The sequence below is a fragment of the Grus americana genome, chromosome 3, assembly GCF_028858705.1.
Source record: "Grus americana isolate bGruAme1 chromosome 3, bGruAme1.mat, whole genome shotgun sequence".
NCBI classification, from domain to species: domain Eukaryota; kingdom Metazoa; phylum Chordata; class Aves; order Gruiformes; family Gruidae; genus Grus; species Grus americana.
The window spans coordinates 39,433,586-39,448,297 of record NC_072854.1 but is presented as its reverse complement, the minus strand read 5'-3'; the positions used below and the strand labels follow the sequence as shown (position 1 = coordinate 39,448,297).

Below are 14,712 nucleotides of genomic sequence, written 5' to 3'. Positions count from 1 at the left end.
TTGAAATAATGACCTGAAAATTCTGAGGAAATGTGTTTGAGCGCTAAATGATCACATTTAGTATTTGTAAGTTGAGAACTGACTCCTCAGCTTGAATCAATTCTATTTAGATTTCATGCCAAAGTTTGAGATTTTCTCTTTCCAAAAATATTCGTCCTATGATTTGTATTAATAAACACTTGGGATACTTTTCTTTCACCCACTCTGAACTTTGGAATAATGAACGATAAAGAACTTTATATAACCTTAAAATGTAGTTCTTAGGAAATGGAAATGTTTTGCTTGTAAGGAACCATCTTGGCTTGCAGATAGTTTATCAGTATCTAGATAGCAATACATTCATATTGAGTGGGGAAAATAGCTAGGATCATCCTGGGGCTGCAGAGATTTATGTTAGCGAAACTAATACTTCCACAGTAAGCAGGAAGTGTTTAAGAGTTGTTTAGTGATATCTTCCAGGAGGAAGAATGATCAGGATTAAAGCTGATGGTGCAGAGGACTTTATTCAACAATCATTTGGTTAAAAGTTTGAAAATAGATCTAACATAGTCAGCCTTGATAAATTTTGAACTTCTGCAGCGTTCCATTGTTTAGATTTTAGGGATCCCCTAAATGAGATGATAATTTCCATGCTAGTACCTTGTCTGTTTAACAGGTATGCATTTTAATTTAACACTTAAATTATCTGGCTGGGATTTTTTTATGTTACGTCAATATGGGGGACTAATATCATTGAGGTTTATCCTATAATAATCAAACATATGTTTGCTATTGCCTAATTCATCTCTCAAGTGGCATAAAACCTGGTTAATTTTTAGTGTTGGTTTGTGGTTTATTTTCCCCCTAGTTGGGCATGAACCTGAACACTGGTCTGTCTACAGGAGGTATCTTGAATTTTATGTGCTTGAGTCGAAGCTGACAGAATTTCACGGTATGTTTTCCATCATCTGGAAAGCCACTTTATCACTGCTGTGATTATCATTCAGTACTGAGCTGAAATTTAAAATAATGAATCTAATGTTTGCTGTGTTATAAGAATAATTTAATCTCCTCGATATCTTTATTAGGTACATTTCCTGATGCTCAGCTTCCTTCAAAGAGAATCATTGGCCCCAAGAACTACGAGTTCTTAAAATCCAAGAGAGAGGAGTTTCAGGAATATCTGCAGGTATCAAATAAACTTTTGGAAGAAAGAATATTCTAAAACTAATATTATAAAATCAATAAAAGAATTTCCTGCTATTTCTTTTTATTTGTTTCCCAGTAAGCTGGGTTATAGAAAGGATTGAAGTAAGTTTCGTGTGACTGAAAAGAGAAATGTTTTGTAAATGACAATTATCTGTGGTAATATAATGCTCTTTGAATATCTCTCTTTGCTATAGAGAAACTGATTTTTAAAGATTAGTTTCAAAGTACTTACACTTCTTTCTTTCCTTCTGTCTCAAAGAAACTTCTGCAACATCCAGAACTAAGTAACAGCCAGCTTTTAGCTGACTTCCTGTCCCCTAATGGAGGAGAGACTCAGTTTCTTGATAAAATGTTGCCTGATGTGAATCTTGGTATGTAATATGCTAGTTGTTTATGCTGTACAAATAGTAATCCTGTAGATACTGTGATTGAATGATAGTAGTAATGAATAGATAACTCTTGTGTAAGGATATGGAGGTGGGAAATAAGAACTCTGATCCTTCACAGGCCTTAAAATTATAGCTCAGCAAGCAAGATCTGCCGATACTTTTTCCTTGAAGAAAAAGGACATTTTGAGATTACGAGAAAAAGGGGTTTAAGTGGTTGCTTTTGAATCTTTGTCAGCAAGCAAGTTGATAAGATTTCTCTAACAAATTTCATTGTGCCTATGCTGGTGTCATATAGTACTGGTGTTGTGGTGCTATACCTATTTATGTTTGAGCCTCTAGAAAATTTACAAAGGCAGACCTAGGGTACTTTGCTTTTTAAAAAAAATAATCAGATAATCATCTGTATATTTTTCATATGTTAAGTATCTTTTCTTGAAAAGTACTAAGCGTTAAGTTGTATGTTAGATATGTGGAACTTAACTTTTTGTGCCAAATTAAAAAAAAAATACAGATTTAAAAAACTATTTTATTTTTAACTTAAATACTAGCCAATGAGTACATAAAATGTAGCAGAGCAAAATGTCTTTAAGATTAGGCAGTAGTAACAGAAAGTTTTTGTTTGTTTCTGATTATAGGTAAAATTATAAAATCTGTTCCAGGAAAGCTGATGAAAGAGGTAAGTCTTCCAGGTTGCCAACATTTTAACCTCAATGGCTAATTTTATGTGCTACTAACTTACAGGCTAGTCAGAATTTTGTTTGGAAACTCAGGTTTTTGTTTGGGTTTTATTTTTCCTATAATTATGCAAGTGACAGGTCACTCATATCTTATTGCAGAAAGGTCAGCATTTGGAGCCATTCATCATGAATTTTATCAACTCCTGTGAATCTCCCAAGCCTAAACCAAGTAGGCCTGAACTTACCATTTTGAGTCCCACTTCTGAAAACAACAAGAAGGTACAGTAAGTCATCTTCCTTCTCCACTTTACAGGAGTGGGGAAAAATGACCATACTCTGAAAATGCAAAGAATAAACAGGAAAAAACCATAAATATAACAGCAAGAGAATGATAGCACAGAGACATTTGTCCTCTTCTGTCTTGTAAATTTCTTAGTCTGAATGACTTTTGAGGGTTGCTCGTTGGTTGGTTTTGGTTTGTTTGTGTGTTGTTTTCTTTTTAAATTCTTAATGGATTTGGAGATGAGGATACAGAGTAGAGTGCCTGGGAAGTACAGAGAGAAGAAGAGGGGAAGCAGAGATGTAAAATGGGGAATGTTTTCATACCATAAGGCAGCGTCCTTTTAGAAGTGAGACAAGCTTGAATGTTTGACAAATGTGTGGCTTGCCAAAGTGCTACAAGCCAGAATTGTAAAGGTGCTGATACCTGTTTATCTGCCTTTAAAACATTAGTATACAGTTCATTGATGTTGGCATATATAATAGGTTAACTATATAACAACTGTAGTTTCTGTCTCCAACATTGCCACAGCTAAAGCCCAATACTTCCAATTTTAACCTTTTATTTGACAATAGGAAAAGGTAGTCCCTTTCTTAATAATCATAGAATCCTAGAATGGTTTGGGTTGGAAGGGACCTTAAAGATCCTCTAGTTCCAACCCCCCTGCCATGGGCGGGGACACCCTCCACTAGACCACGTTGCCCAAAGCCCCATCCAACCTGGCCTTGAACACTTCCAGGGATGGGGCCTCCACAACCTCTCTGGGCAATCTGTTCCAGTGCCTCACCACCCTCACAGGAAAGTATTTCTTCCTTATACCTTATAATCGAAATCGACCCTCCTTCAGCTTAAACCCATTACCCCTTGTCCTGTCACTACACTCCCTGATAAACAGTCCCTCACCAGCTTTCCTGTAGGCCCCTTCAGGTACTGGTAAGGCGCAATTAGATCTCCCTGGAGCCTTCTTTTCTCCAGGCTGAACAGTCCCAACTCTCTCAGCCTAATCTTGTATTTGTGGCTAGAGACTGGTAAAACTTACTTGAAAGACTTCCGTTAGCTTCAGGGACTTTAAAAAGACACTGGTCTTTATATTATATTGCTTTAGAGTGTTAATGTATTTGTCAAATTTAGAGGCATATTGTTTCTGGACTAGGATTTCAGAGACCCCCAACTCAGTGTTACAGAGTCGATGTGATTTGGGACAAAATATTTCATGTACATTGACTTTGCTGTGTGAGAGGTTCTAAAAGAAAATTCAGTATTACATGCTTTTCTTCTATCTCATTAACTTTGGGAAGAGGAGTTGAAACTGGACTATATAAGCCAGGACACTTCACTTTGCAAAGTGATAAATTGGAGATGTATGATAGCCTAAAGAATAATGCATAGACTGAGAGGGTAGGGGATACATTGGGTTTTTTTCCCCTCTATCTCCTAGTGCAAAAAATAAGAGGCATTAAATGAAGGTGGTAGGAGCCAGGTTCAAAACAAAAAGTGGTAACTCTTGCAGTGGTTAGTAGACTTGTGGAACTCCTTGCCAAAAGATGTTGTGAATACCACGTAAGTTTAAATAACTATAAAGTGAGACTGGAGATATTCACAAAAAAAGGAAATATATTCAGGGTGAATACCTGTAAGAGAAACAGTATCCAGCTCTTGAACTTTTTTTCAGTTGAAAACAATTGGAGACTGGAAGAGTATTGGTGAAAAGCACTGTCTATGCCCATTCTCTTCTTGCAAGAGCTAGAAGCCCAGGACCCATTTATGGTTCTTGTTGGTGATGGGCTGTTAAAAAAGTGGACCTTTTGATTTCCCGCACTATAGACAATTTTTATAGTGTTATGACACTTACAGAACTTGCAGCTACAAAACTTTTGTACTGATTAAGTACAATGGCAGTTAAATCTATTAATTTGTTTAGATTTCATCTTCTAAACCTGAAGTCTGAATTACTACAGCCAATATTGTAGTGTTAGCTTACATGTGTACACACACAAAATTAGTATCCGTCATTTCAAGTCCTTACCTTGGGCACTATTTCCAAGGTTAAGATATTTTGCTATTGCTATCTATTCAGAGGGGTATAAATATATCAGTAGTTTTAAATATTAGATCTAGAGGTTTTGACGTGCTAGAAACAGTATATACATAAATACTTCAAATGTGTTTTATAAACCAGCTGACAGCGTCCTACAGCATAGTATGAACAATCAGTTAATTTTTTTAATTATCAGCTGTCAAGAACTACTGAAGTTAGTAGTTTTAATACATTTAACATATTTAACTAAAATGTTTGAGCAACAAGTTTTGCACTCTGAAGCATTCCTGTGAAGATAGGGTTCTTTCTGTAGTTTGCTTGAAAAACTTTATTAAACTTTATCAAAATGAATTCTTTAAAGTGGTGTTCAAAACCATTTGGATTGTAAAATATTTAAAAACTGTAGTTAGCATTGCTTAGTTAAAATGCAAACTCTGAAGAGTCAGTATGTTATTCTTGTAAAGGAACATGTATACAGAAATTCAGGCTCTGAAATGAGGTTTTCCCAATTCTTTTCAACTGTGATGATCTCGGGAAAGCAAAGAGCTGGCTGCATTTTGGTTTTCATTTTGGAATACTGAAGTAACCTTAAACAAAATGTAGATCTTTACTGCCTTCTGTTTTCTAATGCCATTTTCAGAAATAGTGTTGTGGGGCAAACCTCCATATCACACTGACTAACTGTCCATGTGTGCGCTCCATTGGAGACACAAGTTTGTGCAGTCCAGGTAGGAGTCATTGCTCGTATTGCTGATTACCCTGTAGGAGGTGCTTTTGTCATGAGTTTCTGTGCAGAGAGCAAAACAGATGAGGCTAGTCCCACCTCTCCATTCCTTCTCACTGTCTGTTTTGAGAGAGAGTTCACTGTTTTTCTAAGCAACGTTATTCTAGTTAGCCGTTTTATGTATAAGTGATTGGTTCTGCATATATTTTAGATTTTTTTTTTCTTTCCCAAAAGAAATCTGTTTTGTTTTGGGGAGCCATTTGCTGTAAATGGATGGAAAGTTTCAGACTTCAGTATATCTCCTGCAGAGCTCTGATTTTTATTTAATGATGGGTACTCAAGACACTTCGTCTCAAGGGATGCTGCAAGACAGTTCTATGATCAGATACTCAGTCTCTGTGCTCAAATTATAATTTTGACCAGCCGAGGCATGTATGCCTAAGCCTAAGCAATTAATGTGCTTGTGCATTCTTTGCTAGACATTTTTTTCAAGTCAGCCCACGTTTGGGAAAAAGCTTTGTACCAGGTGCCAGGACACTGGGCCATTTACATCTTGTCACTTCTTGGATTTGATTTGTAAGCCACGCCGGTTTCGTCTCTTCAGACCATTTTAGTTCAGATCAGTCATGCTTTTTGGAAGCAAATCACTTGATCATCTCTGCTTATCGTGTTTTCTCTCGTACTAGTGAGCTGTCTTAGAACTCATTAACTGAATTTATTTCAGATGAAACTAAGCTGGAAAACACTGTCTAGGAATGCAGGCACCAAGGGTGTTCAGTCCAAAGGCCACACCGAGGTAACAGTCCTCTCTATGCCCCCGCAAATACACATGGCATAGACTATAAGTGCCACATGACATCTTCATGAAGGTGTAAGCACTGCGCAGTAGTGTGGCACCCTTACGTCCTGGTGATGGAGATGAATACTAAATGCCTGTACCAGGATTCTGTGAGCCACCTGTATGGAGTCAGTGAGGAGAGCTGGCAGGCAGCTAAAGAGACAGAAGGTCGGTGCTTTCTGAGTGCCCATCTGTGAGAAGAACATGTTATCTCATAGCAAGAATGTTCTTCAACACAGAATTTTTTGGTAAATGCTAGAGTTGATTTCCAGCTGATGCTTGTATTGCCACAGTGTTCCCATATATCTTGTCTGACACAGATGTGTTTATTCTAGTATCAACACGTTGGAATCCGCTGAGAGAACAATACGCATTCCCCAGTGCTTGTGCTGCCAACTCTTTTGCCATGAATAGGGTACACCCAGGCTACCTTTTCATCAACAGGCTGAATGAGAAATGCCTGAAAGTCTGTCAGGCAGGTGGAAACTTTAGTTCAAACAGAAATGTGCCTGCTTCTCTTAAAGATTTTCTGTATGCTGTTTCCTTTTGAATATTCCTGGTATGTGTGTATGGCTGTATGTTTTAAATATTGGTGGAAAGACTTCTAGTTACGAATGCATAATGAACATGGGTAGTGAACCTTAGTACAGCCAGTAGCAATTGGGTTCTATCTTGTATCAGATCCACCAGATTGAAAGAGTTACCAACCTCCCTGGTTAAAACAGACAAGTGAACAAAAAACCCTGCTCCCCCCTCTGAGGGGTGCCAACAGGATTTCTCGCTTTCCCAGCTGTGTGTTTGGAAGGTCTGTAAGCAACTCAGTTGTCTTCCGAACATACTTTCGTCAGACTTGCTAGAATAGATCGGGACTTCTCAGCAGATGCAGACTTAGCAGAATATGCCCACAAAGACATTGTTCTGCTGGCAAGAGCAATAAAACCTGCTTTTGGGACACCAACAGTATAACGTATGTTTATGCATAGTTACTTGGGGGAAGACATGGTTGCTTTTCAATACGTTAACTGATGTGGTTCAGACACTACATACATTCTTTCTTCTTACCATTTTGGTAGAGTTATCTGTACTTTGCAAATGAGCAGGTAAAAAGGTGGAGAGGTTCATGCCTCTGGCTGTGGATATTGTTCATAATCGTAGTATTGCTTCTATAAACTTCACACCTAGGCTGGAATGTATAGGCATATATTTGCATATGCACTCACTGACCATTGAGTGACTTTCATTTTTCTATTAGACACTTTATGAAAGCATTCATACTTATTTTGCTTGCTTTTTCCATTGAGGTAGAATAGATAGCCTATTGTACCAGGGATTACTCTGGTCTTTTTCGTAATACAGGCCTTTTATCTTTCACTTGCTTCAAGAGCTTGGCTTCCATTATTATCCAGTACCAATCTGTGCAATTTCCTCATTGAAAGCTTTTTAAGAATATTTCGTGCTTATAATCACAGTTGTGAGCATTATATCACATCTTGAATTTTAACATGCACAGAAACATTTAAAAGCAAAATCCCATGCTTATCTGAATTGTGAGTATAATCTCAACTTTTGTATTAGATATCCAATTCCATGTTTTTCAGTTGGCTTTCCTCTGAGCCCACATCCTGGAAAGTGCAAAGCACCTTCTAAGTAGAACTGTAATGCCGCTTCGTGTCACGACCGCTGCATACTTCAGATGTGAATTGCTAATGACTGTAAAATACACACTTGCACTGGAATAGTGCAAAGTGTATACTTTATAAAAACTGCTCATTGGCTCAGTAATTTTGGCATACATTGATCTGCTGTTGCTTTCTGAAATGTCATGTGCAAGAGTCTAAGCTTTCAAAGGTTGACAGTGATCAAAGAACCATTATATTTAAGATGCCAGACAGATTATCCATGTGCAGAGGTACGTACAATGTTCAAAATACACTGCTTCTGGTTTGAGGCGACAGTTGAAGTAACTTTTGGAAGTCAAAAAGCTTTGCCTTAAGATGGCCTTCATGTTTCTTTTTTTTTTTTTTTTTTTCTTTTTTAAATAGATCACCTACCAGACTGCTGTTAATGATTTAGTTTGTCCTGTATATGCACAATAGGCTGCTTTGAGTTGGCTCAGTTTCTGTTGCCTCTGTCAGGACATGAGACGTATCTAAAAAATGAATGAGGCCCTTGTTTAAGTTGCAATAATTCAACTAAGATTTTCCCAGTGTCCTCATTCGGTATTGAGGAGGATATAGACTTCAGTTTATACAAGGTTTTTTAAATAACATACCATGGACGCTTGCATACAGTAGGCGTGAATAATTATGTGTTGTTTTTAGGTTTGTTACTCTTCTGGATACCAGTCATCCACCAGTGCATCAACCATATATGCTCTTTCATGTAATTTATGTAATAATTTGGCATTGTTTAATTTGAGTGAACTTTGTGAAGATGCCAGCAGTTCAGCACTTAACAAGAGAGGACCTAGAGAAGTGCAAGTCAGAACCTGAGTCTTACCCGATTTCCTTATGTAATTTTTCTTAAGTGTTTTGTTTAGAGACTTGCATGATTCAGAACCTGTTGTGATTTGACCTTATTTACTTCAGGAATAATTGCTCTACAGAAAGTGAACCACATAGAAGCAAATTACTTCCCATTCCTTGGAACTATTTTTAATTTGGGAGTGATACAGAAAAATCTATGTCAGTAGCAATCATCTCAACTTAGGCAACACTATAATTACATTGCATTTGCTTCTAGTTCTGCGATATTTTTTTTTAGGAGCTTGGTATAAACTTTTGAACTTTCTTTTCATAATACAGAGTATTTCGTATAAATTCTTTTTTATCTTTTGATCAACAGTTTTGGGGATAAGATAATCTAAAATAAACTGTTAATGATGATTGCTAGATATTGTCAAATGTGAAGAGCATCAGGATTCAGAGAACTCCTCCTTTCCAGCTCCTGGAGCCCATGGACTTGGTGGGGGGAGGAGAGTCCTGCCGTGGTGGTGTGGGACTCCTGACGGAAGGCAGGGAAGAGCCTCTTGGGATTTTACAAATAATATAATGATATCCTTTGGGGAAGAACCAAAGGCAAGGAAATGGAGGGATCATGGGGGTGGTGGTGGGGAACGGGAGAAAATAGAAGGATAAAGGAATAAAATGAGAAATGGGATAAATGGAAAAGGTAATTTACAAAGATTCCTGAAATTTTTGCTATAAATAATCAAGCTGGCAGGGGGAAAAGGGATTTCTCTGTGTAAAAAGCTGGATATTTTGTCCAGAAACCATTGTATTTATTTCAAAATAGAAGCCAAAAGGAAATTTTAGAAACACTTGGATGTTGTAGGGTTCCCCTGTGACTTAAGGCTGACAAACTCTTTATCCTTTATGCTCCTCATTGACAGAATGAGATGCATCAAAAGGAATCAAAGCCTGTGATAAAAGTCTAGATACATGAAGGTATTGGGAGCAAAAGGGCTCACGAATTATTGTCTTGATCACCCTGCTGATTTGTTCTGAATCCAGGTATTTTGGTTGTTGACATCTTGGCAACATGTGACATGGTCTTTATTTTTTTTCCTCCCTTTGGAAAGTAAAGAGTTTTAATTTTATCTTTTTTTTTTTTTAGTAATGCAAAACTGATTAATTCTTTGAAAGCTCTGAAAAAAGCTACTTTTAATAAAAAAACCCCAAAACCACAAAAAACCCAACCCAAAGAACTTTTGCCTTTGAATGCAGTGTTTTCAGTCTTATGTTTCTATTTTTAGCTTTTCAATGATTTATTCAAGAATAATGCAAACCGGTCTGAGAATACAGAAAGACGACAAAATCAGAACTACTTCATGGAAATGATGACTGTAGAAGGAGTCTATGACTACTTAATGTATGTTGGTAAGAAGTGATTTCTCTTAATTATTCTTATACTTCATGCCAAATATGAAGTTTTGGTCCTTTGGTAAGAAATAGAATTCTGGTGTAGTAATCATATATAATTCAGCACTTTGCAAGCTTAACAATATACAACTTTAAAAGTCTTTAAAAAGCTTTATTGCTGTGCTAAAATACCATAATTTATCATTCGTTATTGCTCAGGTGTTTTGTTATATCTCTTTCTTTCTGCATCTCAGAGTATGAGTTTATGGGAGTAGGACCTTTCCCTTTTCTCAGGTGTGCCTCGGCTGCTTGTACACTCTGGGTGGGAGCTAATTAATAAAAATAGTTAAAGGAAGTATTTGATAAGCAGCCTGGAGAATAGTGATTTTTCAGCATTGCACTAAGAAAACTAATATTTGCTTGTTTGCAATCCTTTTGTTCTTTTTTTTTTTTTCTTTTGAATAAGTGACTCCTTTATCATCACTATTAGGAGAACATTATAAATGGGTGTTACTGTAACTTTGCAGGTCGGGTAGTTTTCCGCATTCCTGACTGGCTGCATCACCTCTTGATGGGAGGAAGAATTCTCTTCAAAAATACATTGGAACTATACACTGACTATTACTTGCATTATAAGTTAGAACAGCTATTTCAGGAGCACCGGTTGGTTTCTCTGATAACACTGCTGAGAGGTTAGTAAAAGATACATCTTTGATGTGAAAATACTACTTTAGTTTGATATTTGAAATCCTTTCTTTTAAAATTCCAAGTACTAAACTTTGCAATGCTTGATTAAAGCTAAAGGAGTTTTAAAAAAAATCAAGTTGGCCTATTAAAAAGATTCCAAAAGCTTATTGCAGAAAGATGCTGAGTCAGCCATGTTGTCTGTCAGTGATGATTACAGAAAAAAAGTATGAATAGTAATTTGCTAAGGTGTGCAAAGAACAAGAAAAACAGGATAAAGGCAGTTTAGTATATCACAGCTTGAATATTTCCTTCAATCTTTAAATTACTTTTCACTTGTGTGCTACATCACAATCCTTTATTGTTAATTTTTTTGTTCCCTTTGTTGTGGTGGGCTTTTGAGAGGGCTTGAGTGTTCTTGACCTTCAAATAAGGGAAGGGGAGAGAGGTTAAAAAAAAAATTGACGTCACAACTGTAGAGAAGTATTATCTGACTACAGTCTGATCTAAACAACCCATCTGGCCAAAGCTCTGGAATCAAGACAGCTCTGTCCTTATCAAACCAAAAAGAAAGCTTGTGAAAGACAAAAAAAGAAAGGAGTAAATCTTTCAGAGCCTAAAACCAAAACTGAGTGCCTAATGTTTCTGATGAACAACAATTCTTGTTTTTTTCATGCACAGGTAAATCTGAAATTTTTGACAGTTCCAGTGTTTCAGCACAAGGTATAAATACTGCTTGTAGTTCTGAAAGTGTAAGGGAAATTGTAAGTAAGGAGATCATAACTAACCTAAAGTAGAATTGATCCAAACCCAGAAAATAATGCTTTAAAAATTTGAAAAGAATGGAAACAAATTGGCAAAAGATTGTCCTCCACACAGGTGGGGGTGTTCTGGATTCAGTCAGGCTATTGTAGGCAAAAGTCTATTTGGCAAGGCTAGAATTCCCTTCCAGTCAAGATCGTACAGAAAAGCAACTCAACTTCGAAGCCATAATCCAAACCACATTTTATACATCAGTGATGCATAGATGCCTAAAGACTTTTTTTTTCTTTTTTCCATGTGTCTTTGCTGCAGATGCTGTGTTCTGTGAGAATACCGAACCTCGCTCTCTCCAGGATAAACAGAAGCGAGCAAAGCAGACTTTTGAAGAAATGATGAGATACATTCCAGGTTCTGTATTTCATGACTCTCTATATGAGTATGGTTAATTGTTCGAGCAGATCTATAACCCGAATACAGTCACATTAGCTTTCCAAATCAAATAATGCTTATGCTACTGAGATTTGACTAGAATACTAGGTGTAAAAACCCAGGAGTTCAGTTTCGTCACTTAAGTGTTGCTGACGAAGGTTGTAGCACAGTGATTAGTGAAGACACGGTGGAATTAAAGAGCTTTACAAATGTAAATTTCTTCATCTTTAGAACGTTTCTATAGCTTGTATTTTATCCAGATGAAAACTGGGTTAAAAAAGGCACACCATGAAGCCAGAAGATAAATCTGAGCTCTCCTTACACTGTATAAACTAGGAAAGAGGGCCCCGTTTGCTAGGTTGTTCAGAAAGTAGTTTAAAAACTTCAGCTTGTGGTTTATTAAACAATTCATTAGGACAATACATTGATATTATGAAAACTAATAATTACTGGGGTGTGCAGCCCTGAAAGAAAGGGAGGAAAAAAGGAGGAACCAAAGGAGTGTTATTTTTTCCATCTACTGCTTTAGATAGATAAAATTTGAACTCTTTCTTTAAACTTTTTTTTTAAATTACTGGAGTTCTATAACTGTATTGTATAGCTGTTTTGCAGTGCTTCCTAATGACTTGTGTATTTGTTGTTGGTGTCTGGTTTAGATTTAATAGGCAAGTGCATTGGGGAAGAGGCTAAATACGAAGGCATCAGGCTTCTGTTTGATGGAATGCAGCAACCAGTGCTCAACAAACAGGTAACCTGCAGTACATGAGAAACTTGCCTTTTGGTACAGGATTTCCTGAAGTGAATGTATGGCTATAGCAAGGGAGTGAGCTCTAATTCAGAGTTAAAAATAAAAACCAATAGTGCTGCCTTGGAGTGTTCTTAGTTTTCTTTGTTTTCTTTTAGTTAACTTATGTTCTGCTGGACATTGGGATCCAAGAACTCTTTCCAGAGCTGAGTAAGGTATGTGCTAACTACATTCAAGAGCTGCAGAATTTTTCAAGCTGCTAATGAGTCTGGTTGTTGGTGCGTTTTTGCCATTGTTCCCTTGTAATACTAATTACAAGGGAGAAAACTGTATTTTACTAATGTGTTGAAATAATGAAAATCTGGATTATTCATATTTTTGTTAATTAGCTCTTTCCAAATCATTTTAGGCTCATTTGCCTAGCATACAGCAAGTCTGAGCTGCCTTTCAGTAGAGTTGGACAGAGCAATCAGCGGTCAGGATCTCTGTGCCTTTCTTTTTGCTTGTCTCCACTCTCTTTTATGCATCTCTTGATTTAGGAAGTGAATTCTGCATGCAGAGCTCAGGTTGAGCTTCAGCATTTTTTCTTGAGAATATTTGGCAGGAGGGTTTCTTGCCTCTAGTTTGGTCACTGCAATGTTAACTCCAACTATCCAGATAAAGAATTCACACGACACAAAAGGCTATATAAATGGATAACATTAGGTTTGTGATCCATCTGATATTTGTATTTAGGTATATAAAACCTTCACAGAGTTTTACATAGTAATTTTACAGTTTGGGCTTCATGGTAAGTGGGAGATATTAGCTACTTAACTATATATAAAAAAAAACAAACCACAAACCCAAAAAACCCCTCACTTATAATAGATGTTTGTTGCATGAGCCCCTTGTCCGAAAACTGTGGAGTGCCAGCAGTTACTTTTTTTGCATGATAAACAGAAACAAATGATAGACGTCAGAACAAGCTAGGGCACCTTCCATTGTTTTCACTGAAATAAGGCCAGCTTAGCAAGTCTGAACTACTCTGTGCATCAGCTCTGTAGCTGGCTGCCTCACGCCAGTGTTCAAACAGTTAAACAAAAGAAGACTCAGCCAACTAAGGGAATAAGGAGGCAGCCTGGAGACTTGCGTGCTCCAAAAAAGACCTGACTTAGCCCTGCTGTTTAACTCCACTGAACTGGTTTTGTATCTCAGCAGCTATATCCTACATATATAGGACCATTGGTCTTTCTTCACTTGATGCTAAAAAAAACTAAAGGCTTTGAGTGTTAAGTGTTTAGATAGTCTCTAAGCCACTTGTCAGGCCCAGAGGGTGGTGATCAGTAGAATGAAGACTAGTTGGAGGCCAGTAACAAGGGAAGTATCCCAGGGGTCAGTTGTGGATCCAGTCCTGTTTAACATCTTCAATAATGATCTGGATGATGGGGCAGAGTGAAGGGCTGCTGCTGACACAAACTTGGGAGGAGTGGCTGATACACCAGAGGGTTGTGCTGTCATCCAGAGGGACCTCAACAGGCTGGAGAAATGGGCTGACAGGGACCTCATGAACTTCAACACAGGAAAGTGTGAAGTCCTGCTCCTAGGAGGAACAACCCCAGGCACCAGGACAGGCTGGGGGCCACCCAGCGGGAAAGGAGCTTGGCACAAAAGGACCTGGGGGTTCTGGTGGGCACCAAGTTGACCATGAGCCAGCAATGTGCCCTTGTTGCAACGAAGGCGAATGGTATCCTGGGCTGTGTTAGGAAGCATGTTGTCAGCAGTTTGAGAGGTGAACCTGCCCTTCTACTCAGCACTGGTGAAGCTACACCTGGAGTGCTGTGTCCAGTTCTGGGCTCCCCAGTACAAGAGAGACATGGACATACTGGAGAGAGTCCAGTGAAGAGCCACAAAGATGCTGAAGGGACTGCAGCGTCTCTCCTATGAGAAGAGGCTGAGAGAGCTGGGAGTGTTCAGCCTGGAGAAGAGACAGCCCAGAGGATCTCATTGATGTAAGATTGTCCCACGCTACACTGCGCTGGTGCGGCCTCACCTCGAGTACTGTGTGTAGTTTCGGGTGCCACAGTACAAAAAGGACATAAAACTATTGGAGAGTGTC

The 14,712-nt window shown here is 37.9% G+C and overlaps 1 protein-coding gene across 3 annotated transcripts in view; it reads left to right on the top strand.

Moving 5' to 3' along the window:
- The window catches only part of SNX14 (sorting nexin 14), a 57,219-nt gene that overhangs the window by 39,943 nt on the left and 2,564 nt on the right, over positions 1-14,712 (top strand). For 2 of the 3 annotated variants that reach the window (XM_054820588.1, XM_054820587.1), the window contains 10 exons: positions 848-931; positions 1,068-1,168; positions 1,448-1,559; positions 2,213-2,253; positions 2,414-2,533; positions 9,889-10,012; positions 10,522-10,686; positions 11,753-11,848; positions 12,526-12,617; positions 12,773-12,829. In XM_054820588.1, coding sequence (XP_054676563.1) covers positions 848-931; positions 1,068-1,168; positions 1,448-1,559; positions 2,213-2,253; positions 2,414-2,533; positions 9,889-10,012; positions 10,522-10,686; positions 11,753-11,848; positions 12,526-12,617; positions 12,773-12,829 — 992 coding nt within the window. Of the gene's footprint in view, positions 1-847; positions 932-1,067; positions 1,169-1,447; positions 1,560-2,212; positions 2,254-2,413; positions 2,534-9,525; positions 9,647-9,888; positions 10,013-10,521; positions 10,687-11,752; positions 11,849-12,525; positions 12,618-12,772; positions 12,830-14,712 lie in introns of those variants that run through there. The other variant, XR_008576407.1, reaches the window with a different exon arrangement.